Source organism: Trachurus trachurus, assembly GCF_905171665.1.
Source record: "Trachurus trachurus genome assembly, chromosome: 1".
In the NCBI taxonomy this organism is placed as follows: domain Eukaryota; kingdom Metazoa; phylum Chordata; class Actinopteri; order Carangiformes; family Carangidae; genus Trachurus; species Trachurus trachurus.
The window spans coordinates 25,541,097-25,553,007 of NC_139891.1; the positions used below are offsets into that span (position 1 = coordinate 25,541,097).

At 46.1% G+C, this 11,911-nt stretch overlaps 1 protein-coding gene across 4 annotated transcripts in view; it reads left to right on the forward strand.

Moving 5' to 3' along the window:
* Positions 1–11,911, forward strand: part of fat1a (FAT atypical cadherin 1a) — a 140,595-nt gene extending 128,684 nt beyond the window's left edge. For 3 of the 4 annotated variants that reach the window (XM_083980590.1, XM_083980591.1, XM_083980589.1), the window contains 11 exons: positions 269–886; positions 1,913–2,135; positions 2,238–2,369; positions 2,461–2,618; positions 3,317–3,785; positions 4,675–4,828; positions 4,999–5,109; positions 5,449–6,089; positions 7,040–7,177; positions 9,123–9,158; positions 10,257–11,911. In XM_083980590.1, coding sequence (XP_083836716.1) covers positions 269–886; positions 1,913–2,135; positions 2,238–2,369; positions 2,461–2,618; positions 3,317–3,785; positions 4,675–4,828; positions 4,999–5,109; positions 5,449–6,089; positions 7,040–7,177; positions 9,123–9,158; positions 10,257–10,936 — 3,360 coding nt within the window. In that variant the 3' untranslated portion in view covers positions 10,937–11,911. The remainder of the gene's footprint in view (positions 1–268; positions 887–1,912; positions 2,136–2,237; positions 2,370–2,460; positions 2,619–3,316; positions 3,786–4,674; positions 4,829–4,998; positions 5,110–5,448; positions 6,090–7,039; positions 7,178–9,122; positions 9,159–10,256) is intronic. The other variant, XM_083980592.1, reaches the window with a different exon arrangement.

The following is an 11,911-nucleotide window of genomic DNA, read 5'->3' on the forward strand; positions in this document are numbered from 1 at the left end:
CCAGTTCGATCTGGTACGAGTTCACGGGTCGGAAGTTACGAGTGGCCGTTATAGGGAACTTTCACAGACAACAGGATGGTAAAAACACGAGCTACGGGTTACCTGGAACGCTACCAAGTCGTAGTTGTGACTTGAAGCTGTAACTTACGGTTTCAAAAGCCTGCCTTGAACGCAGCATTAGCCGAAACGGCCGTGAAGCTGATATCTGCTTTAAATGATTTCCTCATGAATGTTTCTTCACCTTTCTTTTTTTTTTTTTTTTTACTAGGTGTCAGACAGCGGCAAACCTCCACTCTTCTCCACGGCCTTCATCAGCGTGCGCATCATCGAGGAGAGCGTTTACCCTCCTGCCATTCTCCCTCTGGACATTTTCATCTCCACCGCCGTGGACGAGTACGCCGGGGGCGTGCTGGGGAAGATCCACGCCACCGACCAAGACATCTACGACACCCTCACCTACAGCCTGGCCCCTTCGTCGTCCTCCTCCTCCTCCTACTCCTCGTCGTCCGCCGACGAGAGCGCCGCCTTGTTTTCCGTCTCCGCCTCCGACGGTAAAGTCATCGCCCTGCGGCCCCTCGACGTCGGCCACTACCCGCTCAACGTGACGGTGACCGACGGCCGCTTCACCACGGCGGCCGACGTCAACGTGCACGTTCGCCAAGTCACCCGGCAGGCGCTGGACAACTCCATCGCCGTGCGCTTCGCCAATATCGCTCCCGAGGAGTTCATCGGAGACTACTGGCGCAACTTCCAGCGGGCGCTGAGGAACATCGCCGGCGTGAGGAGGAGCGAGGTGCAGCTAGTGAGTCTGCAGCCGTCAGAGCAGGGAGATCTGGATGTGCTGCTGGCGCTGGAGCGATCAGGAAGTCCCTACCAGTCTCAGGAGGTAAGGCTGAGAAGAATGAACCTCTCATCGTCCAGATGTTGATTTGTAACTGATAGGACCAATATTGATGACTGGGGATGATTTGAACGGCAGTGACTGATCAAAATGACTCTAAAAGAACCAAACATCTTCAGCACTGCTGATAATTTGTACTAATTTTATCCACAATGTTTCACCTGATGATGTGACAGTGAAAATTTACCCATCCATTAAAGGGATAGGGATTGGCAAGTTGGCCCATTGCCATAACCCCCATAGTCATAGCAGTAGGTTCGTTACCTTTAATTGTCGGTGCAAGCTATTTTTAGAACGGCGGAGCAGAGCCGCACATTCACCACGCTTCGAGATAATAACATAACGTTAACGTAACAGAGTTGTTTTCCAGGTAAATTCATGCAAAACCGCTGATGCGCTTTCCTGTCGGGGGCAGGTTTTCGGCAAGCAGTCTCTGCATTTTCCTCTAAAACAACTCCATCTGTTAACGTTCTGTTATTATCTCATAGTGTGGTGAATGTGCAGGTCACAACTTGTCCACCAGAGCGTTTTGGAGTTGTTGGATTGTGTATTTGATGAGTTTGATGAGGGAAACCAAGAAATCCCATTAGCCTCCGTAGCGTAGCTCTGAGCAGCTCACGGCTCTGCTCCGCCGTTCTAAGAATAGCTTGCACCGACAAATAAAGGTAACAAACCTACTCCTAAAACTATAGGGATTATGGCAATGGGCCAATTTGCCAAAATGTGGAACTATCCCTTTAAACTTCCTAGGCTGAAATTACTGTGTAGCTCATCATTTTCTCTGTGAAAAATTGAAAGATAAATGATTGATCAATTATCTGAGTAGTTTTGAGATAAATTTTCTGATCAGTGATCTCTGTTTCAGCTGATTCCTGAGTATTAATGATGTTTTTGCTTCATAAACGATTTCAGCCATTAATCAATATCATTAATTAAGCATCGCTGCAGATTTATTCTCTAATCGATTAGTGTTTGCTCCTCCTTACCGAGTCCTTTTCACTTCGCCCTCAGGTCGTCTTCCGTAAACTGAACTCCTCCGCGGCCGTGATCGAGGAGATGACGGGCGTCCGCATCCTCCGGGTGGTACAGAAGCTGTGCGCCGGGCTGGACTGTCCGCTGCGCTTCTGCGACGAGGTCATCTCCCTGGACAAAACGGCCATGTCCACTTACAGCACGGCTCGCCTCAGCTTCGTTACACCGCGCCACCAGAGGACTGCCACCTGCCAGTGCGACGGTACGGCGATCGCACCTCAGATTCCCACAGCAGACACATTTATTTGTTACATTCATTGTCTGTTAGAGCCTCCATTCTCAGCGGATGTATTTTGGTACTTAGGTGGCAGATGTCCCGTGTTGAACAACCTGTGTGAGAGCAGCCCCTGTCCTGAGGGGATGGACTGTGTGGCGGATCCCAGAGAGAACATCTACAGCTGCGTGTGTCCAGAAAGCAAAAAGGGCAAATGCTCCGGTAAGACCACCCATGTCTTTATGTCTTTGTCTCTAAATGTCTTTTATGTCCTTTTTACTGTATTTCTAAACAAACCTCTGTCACTTGATAGATGGCCACTCGCTGACATTCAGCGGCAGCGGCTACGTGAAATATCATCTGATGGAGAATGAGAACAAGGAGCTGATGAAACTGTCTCTGAGGCTACGGACCTTCTCCAGCCACGCAACTGTCATGTACGCCAAAGGAACGGACTACAGCATCCTGGAGGTGCGTGTGTAGCATGCATAATCATACATTTATTCCTCCAACCTCTTTTAAAACCGACACGATGACCTTGCTTATCATAATTAAGTCTAGACTGACTGACCCCTGTGCATTTCTTGGCCCATCTCTGTATTACCACCCAGAATTTCCATATCAGAAGGGCTTAATAAAACACACGAGCGGCCCGTCTTCTTCCAGCCAGTGTGTGCACCAGCTAACTACGCCGAATGGTTCAAAAAGCCATTTTTAAAAACTCCTTTCTCATGAGGGACTATGGGAATGTGGTGGTGGGTTGACAAACTCACACACAGGAGCTATTTTGGGACTGGGAGGGAAACAGAAAGCAGTTTTCCACACATTCCTTTTAGAGTCTGTCTGGAGAAGCAGTCTGCATGCCAGACTCTGGACTAAAACCTGGCTGGCCAGCAGGCAGTTATTGTTTATCAGACTGCCATGTACAGTAAGGTTTTTAATATCTGCAGTTCCTGTGTGTTTATTTTAGAGGCGTGAGGCAAAGTGATATTGTTGTAGAAATCTGTTGTTCCCGTTAACACACACTGTATTCTCGGATAGGGAGGGATTTATGACAGTTATCATATGAAGCGATTTGATTACAAGCTTTAATCATGTGGATGAATTATTAAAAATACACATTGAGTGTTCAACACGTTCCAACGCTGTATTTTCGTCCTCTGTGACAGATCCTGAACGGACGCCTGCAGTACAAGTTCGACTGCGGCAGCGGCCCCGGCCTGGTGTCGGTCCACAGCGCTCAGGTTAACGACGGGGAGTGGCACACCGTCTCCCTCGAGGTCAACGGTAACTACGCAAAGCTGGAGCTGGACCAAGGTCACACCGCCTCGGGCATGGCGCCGGGCACCCTGCGCACCCTCAACCTCGACAACAACATTTACTTTGGCGGTCACGTACGCCAGCACGCCTCCTCTCGCCTCGGACGCAGCCTGCCCGTCACCAACGGCTTCCGCGGCTGCATGGAGGCCATCGCCCTGAACGGCCAGGAGCTGCCTCTCAACACCAAAGCTCACCGGCCCCACGCTGTGCTGGAGGACATCGTGGACGTGGCTCCGGGCTGCGCGCTCGCACCTGCTGAGAGTTGTTCCAGCAACCCCTGCACCAACGGAGGGAGCTGCACCTCGCTGCCTAATGGAGGTACATAATGTCCTGCTCAGCTCATTGCACTCACTCAGATTTCCACTGAAGCCGCTTCATTTGAATTCGCAGCTCTCCCTTTCCCTGTATACACCACCACCACTTTAGTCCTTTTTTCAGGTCTGGGAGAGATTAAGAGGAGCTTTGATTTAATACATTTTCAAATTTACTTATTTGAAGATATGAAGCAGGCTTCTACTGAAGATGGGCAACTTCAGGCAGGCTAATTAATAATTAACATGTTTCATATTAAAGGAGAATTTCTGGGGTTTTTTTTACAATCTGGACCTTATTTCTAGCATAAAATACGATAACTTACTCACCCAGATAACTTTGGTGTCATTACGAGTTCCTCCCGCCGAAATTAGATCCAGCCGAAAGCCGCATATATCCTTATAATGCGACCTAGGTCAACCTACAGACCCCGGATGTTGATAACAGGTCACCTCGGATTCAGAAGGGAATCGCACTAGCGTATCATAAGTTTCGCGGCAGATAATGTGTTATTTAGAGGCTGCATTCTGCTGCCCCATATACTCGCATTATATGGATATACGCGGCTCTCGGCTGGATCTAATTTCGTCGGAACGACTTGTAATGACACCAAAGTTATCTGGGTGAGTAAATGATCGCATTTACTGCTAGAAATAAGGTTGTCCAGATTGTAAAAAACTGCAATTCCCTTTTAAAACCTTGCTAGAGGTTCAGGAGGCGGGATCCCTCACCATCCATAATAAAAAGTAAAGGAGATAGAGAGAGAGAGAGCAGTAAAACAGTATCTGGTATTGCACTATTGATATATTTTTGACAGACAACACAAACGCTACTTTTGACACCAAGTCAGTATTAACGTCTTCACTCCGCCGTCTCCTTCTTCCTCATACCACAGGCTACTTCTGCAAGTGTCCTGCCTCTTTCATGGGCACCCACTGTGAGGTTGGCATCAGCCCCTGTGCCTCCAACCCCTGCCTGTACGGAGGCACCTGCGTCCCACGTGCTGACGACTTCTACTGCCAGTGCAGAGGGCAGTACTCAGGACAGAGGTATCACAAACTGTCGTTGTTGTTGTTGTTGTTGTTGTTGTTGTAACTAGAACAAGTGAGCATTGTCTACAAACTACTGCATCGATGTGACCTTCACGCTGTATCACACATCTCAGCTCGGCAGGGGGGTTTCTTTAGGTTGCTCACGTTAAGCTGTTTTGAATTCCAAGGTGCCAGCTGGGGCCGTACTGCAGAGACAACCCCTGTAAGAACAGCGGGAAGTGTATCGACAGTCTGGACGGTCCGGTGTGCGAGTGTGAAGCAGGTTTCCAGGGAGACAGGTGTGTACATTTTTAGTTGACATTCATGAACTCAATTTGATTTGAATTTGAATTTTGAATTTATTGGTTTAAATATACAGAGACAATGCACATTAATAAACATTTCTGTAAACGTGCCGGTTTAGCCACGTTGGCTAATTTTCAACCGTAGTCTCTGGGGCAGGTGACTTGAGCACTACAATAATTAAAAATGCATTAAAAAATAAACAAACACAAAACAGTACTATGCCTACTTATAAAGTACAGTATACAATACATGATGGTTTTGTATTTGCGACGGCAAGTGTGTGGCGTGCTCTTGGACCGTACACTCACCTGATTCCTGTGTGTGTCGTCCAGGTGCCTGAGTGATGTTGACGAATGCATCAAGAACCCGTGTGCCAACGGCGCCCAGTGCCAGAACACGTACGGCTCCTACAAGTGTAACTGCTCGCTGGGCTTCAGCGGCCTCATCTGCGACCAACGCGCGGAAGTCCGCAACGAATTCGTCTCCACGTCCTGGAACATCGGCCTGGAGGAGGTGATCGGCATCGTGGTCTTTGTGTCCAGCATCTTCATCATGGTCCTCCTCTTCATCATAATCCGCAAGAAGGCCTGCCGCGGCAAGTCCAAGAGCAACGACGACAAACGCCACGGGGGCTCGAGCGTGCCTCACTCCTTCCTCCAGAGGCCGTACTTCGACGCCAAGCTCAACAAGAACATCTACTCCGACATCCCGCCTCAGGTCCCCGTGCGGCCCATCTCCTACACTCCCAGCATCCCGAGCGATTCGCGAAACAACCTGGACAGGAACTCGTTCGAGGGCTCGGCCATCCCGGAGCATCCGGAGTTCAGCACCTTCAACCCGGACTCTGTGCACGGTCACCGCAAGACCGTGGCCGTGTGCAGCGTGGCGCCCAACCTTCCCCCACCCCCTCCCTCCAACTCGGTCTCTGATAGTGACTCCATCCAGAAGCCAAACTGGGACTACGACTATGACAGTAAGTAACTTGCCTGTGCATCTTAATTATTACTGTCAGACCTTCTTTTTTTTAACACTGTACAGAGCACCTTATTTTAGGTACACATGTAAAAGACTTGAACATTATGCAGCGGAGGCAAACAATGTTTCAGAAATAATCCCGTCAGGTTAATGTTTTGTATAATTCTGGCATTTATTTTAAGGGTCTGTAATTCCCCTCTAATTTTCTCAAAGGTTTCCCATAAAGGACGATGTCATTTAGTTATAATTATAGAGAAAATAGAGACAGTCTTAAATTGGTACGCTTCCTTTTTCAATTATTTGCTCATTTAACCTGTAAATGTTTCTTCAGGCAGGCAGGCAGGCATACAATTCAGCATATACTGCACAGGCAGGAGAGAGTGTCTAAAAATAAATAATGAATGGATATTTATTTAGGGTTTGAATGGGGCAGTTCTTTTATGGAAATTCCCCTGGAAGTCTGAAAGTACTCAACACAAGTAACAAAAGCCTATTTTAAATAATTGAAATAACAGAACTTTGCCTTTATTTCCTCCAAATTACTCCAAATCATGCAGATCTTTCCAGGAACCCTGTTGAGAACTGTTAAAAAAAAACAAAAAAAACAGACCCTTTAAATAAAGTACTGCCCAAGTTGATTCCAAATGAAAGAAAATAATTGTGTTCCACTGTTTGGCATGAGGCACAGTTCATTAGATAAATTTGCTCATGTTCTAAACAAACCAGAACCAGACCATTATGTTATCATCAACCAGAAAAATAGACGTTTTATATTGATTTTCAAGCTCTTTAAGTGTAGAAATGTCCCATAAAATGGAATGCAAAACAGTTATTTGCACAAACCCATGCTCTGATAATGGGACTCTACTCTACAGGATGTTTTTTATATCTCACGCATGCAGTTTTTTACTAAACCTTGTACTGTGCTTTTTTCTTTTTTTTTACCAGCTAAAGTGGTGGACCTGGATCCGTGCCTGACCAAGAAGCCTGTGGAGGACAGCGCCTGTCACCCCTATAACACCAGGGGCAGCATGTCTGAGGTCCAGTCCCTCAGCTCCTTCCAGTCAGAGTCCTGCGATGATAACGGTACGCTGCCACTCAGCATGTTAAAGTGAAAATGAATGAAAAACAACTAACAAAGACAGTAGAGTTTTGAAAATGTTCAGATACGTGTAGAAAATGTCATTTTGCATTTGAGTTGTTGTCTTTCTCTTCTTTGGTCTGATCAGCCTGCATGATTCTTTTGCAGCAGTTACCTTTTGTTGATTTCAATGCTAACGCTCTTTTCTCTGCATGCTGAGAATGGACGACCCTAATGACTTGCTCTGGGGTCACGTGATCTCTTCTCTTTCTTTTTGCTGCGGGGCTTCAGCTCCCATATGGATCAAATCAGTCCACAGATCCAGAACAAGGTTTTAAATAGGGGGGTCCAGCCTGTAAGTCCTCAATCACTACCGGTACAGACGGAAGCAATCACAACATCTTGTGCTGTGTAATTCTCCTGGGATTATGTGTAGAAAAAAAAAACACCCAAGCATTCTGACCCTGTTTCCTATTGAGCCGGTCTCACTTTACCTGAGCTGAGCTTCAACAAAAGGAGTTTGATGACTTACTCAGACAGCCGTTATGTTCTGTTTGAAAATCACTCACAGGCTCATTGAGTTTGACAGACATCTGCATTTCCATTTATTTATATATTTTTGGTCTTTTTTTTTTTATTTACAAGCATGTTTTTATTCTTCTTTTTTCCCTCTTTGTGTGTTTCTGTTTCTTTTTTCTTCAAAAACGAAGCCACGAGTGGATGTTTAAAGCAAACATCAAGGAACATATCACAAGGGTATAATAACGCGCATATGTTACGTTCTCCCAGCTCCTCTTCATATCACTATCACACATATTACCCTGTGCCATCACTGGGATATCATGGTGGGGGATTGTGCTGCTCATAAGTCATCAAATCCTGCATCTAAACCTCCTGAAAACAGAAAAAAAAATATAACAAATCTGAAATGTGTTGTGAGAAAGTAATTCTATTCCCTCAGTTTGTCTCCCAAACACACACTCACACACACACACGCTCAGGCTCTTCTCTGTGTTTAGGGTTGGAAATGCGTTAATATCTCCAGGGAATTTCACTGATTCTTCCATCTGTACTGTCAATGGCACCCAGTAGCATTCAGTATGTTGTTGTTGTTGTTGTATCTTGCACAAACAAAAGAAACCAGACCCTCCTCCACACTTTGTTATCACCCTCCTCCATCGTGCTCAGCCATGAACCCCCCTCCTCCCCCCTCTCTTCCTCCATATTTTCATTGTCGACACAGAAAAAGGCTAAATGTTAAAGTATGGTAGTATATCCAGCAACATGAATGGGAATTGTTGCTTGTGTTCCCACCATCATGCTCTCCATGTGTGCTTTGGTTTTTTTTCTTCTTCTTTTCTTTCATTTGAAATGATAAAAGCATTTTTTTGTACTAACATTAGGTCTCTTCCACCCACTCTCCCCTCCCTTACCTCTCACACAAGCCTCCATAGTGACAGTAATCCACCTTGTCAACTGTGCTGTTGACACGGTGGAAGGAGAAGGTACTCTTTCATTGCTTCCATCTTCCACTAGTTTTGTCCTTGATATTTGGATGTGAAGTGCAGGTTGTAGAGCTGCCATTATCTTACACTGACAAAAAAAAAACAAAAAAAAACATCCAACCCTGACTTGTTTCTTTTCAGATTGAGCTGCTAATTCATTAAGATATGCAAATGCTAAATTAAACAGGCACCTAAGTGCGGCCCCACAAGTCTCGGCATCGATCTTCGCCAACTTTTGATTACCAACCTGGAGAAGTCTGTTTAAGAAAATGGCAAACCTGCCGTCCATTAATTAACCTGTCACCCTTGTTTATCTTTATTTAGTCGTGTAGTGTTTCATTGTCCTCATTTCATTGGTGTTCTCTTTGCCGATTGTTCCTTCCACTCAGGTTCTAATGTGACTTGTTCTTTCTCTCTTCTCTTCTCCTTCTTGCCTGATATAAAGAGTCTTTTTTGGCTCATGATCTCAAGAACCCAAGAGGTGACTTTTTTCATCTTTGTTTGCCTGATGTACACTGGTGACCCTAACCCCCCCCCCCTCCCCATCCTGCCCGTTAACTTTTAACCACTAACCAGCCGCTCCCCGAAGCTTTAAAGGGTTAACCCTGCTCCCTAAGGCAAAGCTGGTGCGCCACTGAGAGCTTTCTGCGTCAGTGGCCTCATACGGTGTCACGTCTGCCCCCCCAACCCCACCCCTCCTCTGTAAGACTATTTATTACCCCCTGAAACATTCCCATGCATGGCTTTGATGTGGTGACAATGTTAGAGAAAATGTTAATCCGAGTGTCATGTGATCAAAGGTTGTGCTCAGTAACTAACTGGAAGTATTCCCAGCCATGTGTGTTCGTATATGTGTGTGTGTCTGTGTAACTGGTGTTGAGAGTTTGTCACTGATCTACAGTGACTTTTTTTTTTAAGATACTGACTGAAATGTAGAATCTATGGAAGAAGAGTAACTCTGCCTCAAAGACATAACGAAACCAAAACTAAAAAGTCCTCAGCTTCACTAGTAGTGTGATGTGTTTTTGAATCTGAATAAGGAACCAGTGGTTTAATTACCAGAGATGGGAATGAAATCCTAAAGGACTGATGGGATTGATTTAGAGCTGTAATGAGATTCAGAACTGCAGAGGATTGTGGGATCTCGCCCACATCTGCTTCACCTGTGTTGTCAGATTGAACTATTTTGCCAGCGGATGATAACCCACAAGGACTAGAGGGTTTCATCATCGCCCTAAATTTGTATTTGATTGGATACGTCCTTGTGTTCGTCCCTGGCCTCAGAATGAGTCTTTAAAAATGTTTTAATGTTTTAAAGAAAGAAAAGAAATGCTACAAGGGAGATTTTTTTTGGATTATTCGTTTGAATGTGTCAGTGTGTTGAAACATCTCTCACAAAGTTGAGTGTGTATTAATGAACCAATCGTTGTGTTGGTGTGACCTTGTTGTTGTTCCGTGTTCCTGTTGCATGGTGTGGGGTTTTAACATTAACCTGATGGTACTTGGTGAATGTTAATAACCAGATGTGATTGAGCGTCGACCTTGACACTGACATGCGGCCGTTTCCCTCTCCCAACAGGATATCACTGGGACACATCTGATTGGATGCCAAGTGTTCAACTTCCTGGAATCCAGGAGTTTCCACAGTATGAGGTTGTGGAGTCGCCCGCCCCCATGTACAGTGACCCCAACGCCATCGACACCGACTACTATCCCGGCGGCTTCGACATCGAGAGCGATTTCCCTCCGCCGCCGGAGGACTTCCCCGCCAACGACGACCTGCCGCCGCCACCTCTGCCAGAGTACGGCGACCGCTGCGACACGCTGCGGCCGCTGGGCAGAGACTTGGACCCGTCTCCCGGCAGCCCGGGCGGCTCGGGCGGGGTCCGCCAGCGCCCGGCCCTGCCCCAGCTCTACAGCCTTAACCAGTACCTGCCGCAGCACTCCTACCCAAGCGATGGCGGCGACACCGAGGGCCAGGGCGCCACGTCCACCTCAGCCAACACCACGCCAGCTTCCACCCTGGGCACCGGTGGCTACAGAGGGGGCTACCCTTTAGGTTGTAGTCGGGACTTTGACTCCTCAGCTCTGGACAATATGTCCATGTCTCTGTACACGTCCACAGCCTCTTGCTCGGACATGTCGGCGTGCTGCGAGGAGTCCGAGGTGATGATAAGCGACTACGAAAGCGGCGACGAGGGCCACTTTGAGCGGCTGGCCATCCCGGCGCTGGACTCCCAACAGCACACTGAAGTCTGACACTGGATCCAAACAAAAGTGCCTGAACCCACAGCTACACCTTATGTTATCCCCTCCCACACCACCCACACTAAACACGCACAGTATGTGGACACACAAAACACGACGCAACACACACACACACACACACACACATATACATGCACACACACGATGATTCGAGTCACAACACAGGGGTTGTTGAGACTGGTTGTGAAGGCCAATCGGCTGAGAAGATCAGAAGAAGTTATGGGAGAGACTCTGTAGCATCTTTGCGTCTGCTCAGTCCAACTCCTGCCCCTCCCAGTTGGCGGTGCCATCGCTTTACGTAACTGTCATCTCACATAGGAAGTGGATTGTCTGAAGGATCAACATTTCAAAGAACAACAGGAAGAACATCATGGAGAGAAAAAAAAAGAGTATTTCACCACAATATCTTTGTTTCTATAAAAAAAAACAAAAAAAACAAGCAAAATGTTTTTATACAAATCCTCATTTTCAATGTAAATTTAAATGTACAGTTTTGATTTCAAAGTTTACTAGGTTTTGTAGATATTCTATGCTTTTATTTTCAAAAAAAAAAAAGAGTTAAATGGTGTGACATTATCAGCCTTACTGTGCTTACATTCACGAAAAAAAGAAGTGTTAAAAAAAAGAGAGAAGAGCGTGGCTTTCCCGCACAGTGTACTCGTAAAAGTTTATTGTCTCCTGCTCATTTCAAAAAGGGTCTTCAGTGAACGACTGCATATTCTTGTGTTGTTGTTGTTTTTCTTTTTTTTCTTTTTTTATTTGTTTGTTTGTAAATTTTGACTTTGGAACCTCTTTATTTTTCCACCAAGAAAATGGGACCCAATATATTTATAGTGCAGAGTTATCCATGGACACGTGACTTTTTCAGGTGTCTATGTGTGTGTGAGCAATGCTATGGTCTTGTTAAGGTTTTTATTGAATACTGCCACAAGCTCACGCTTTCCTACTGGCAATAAATTATTCCTA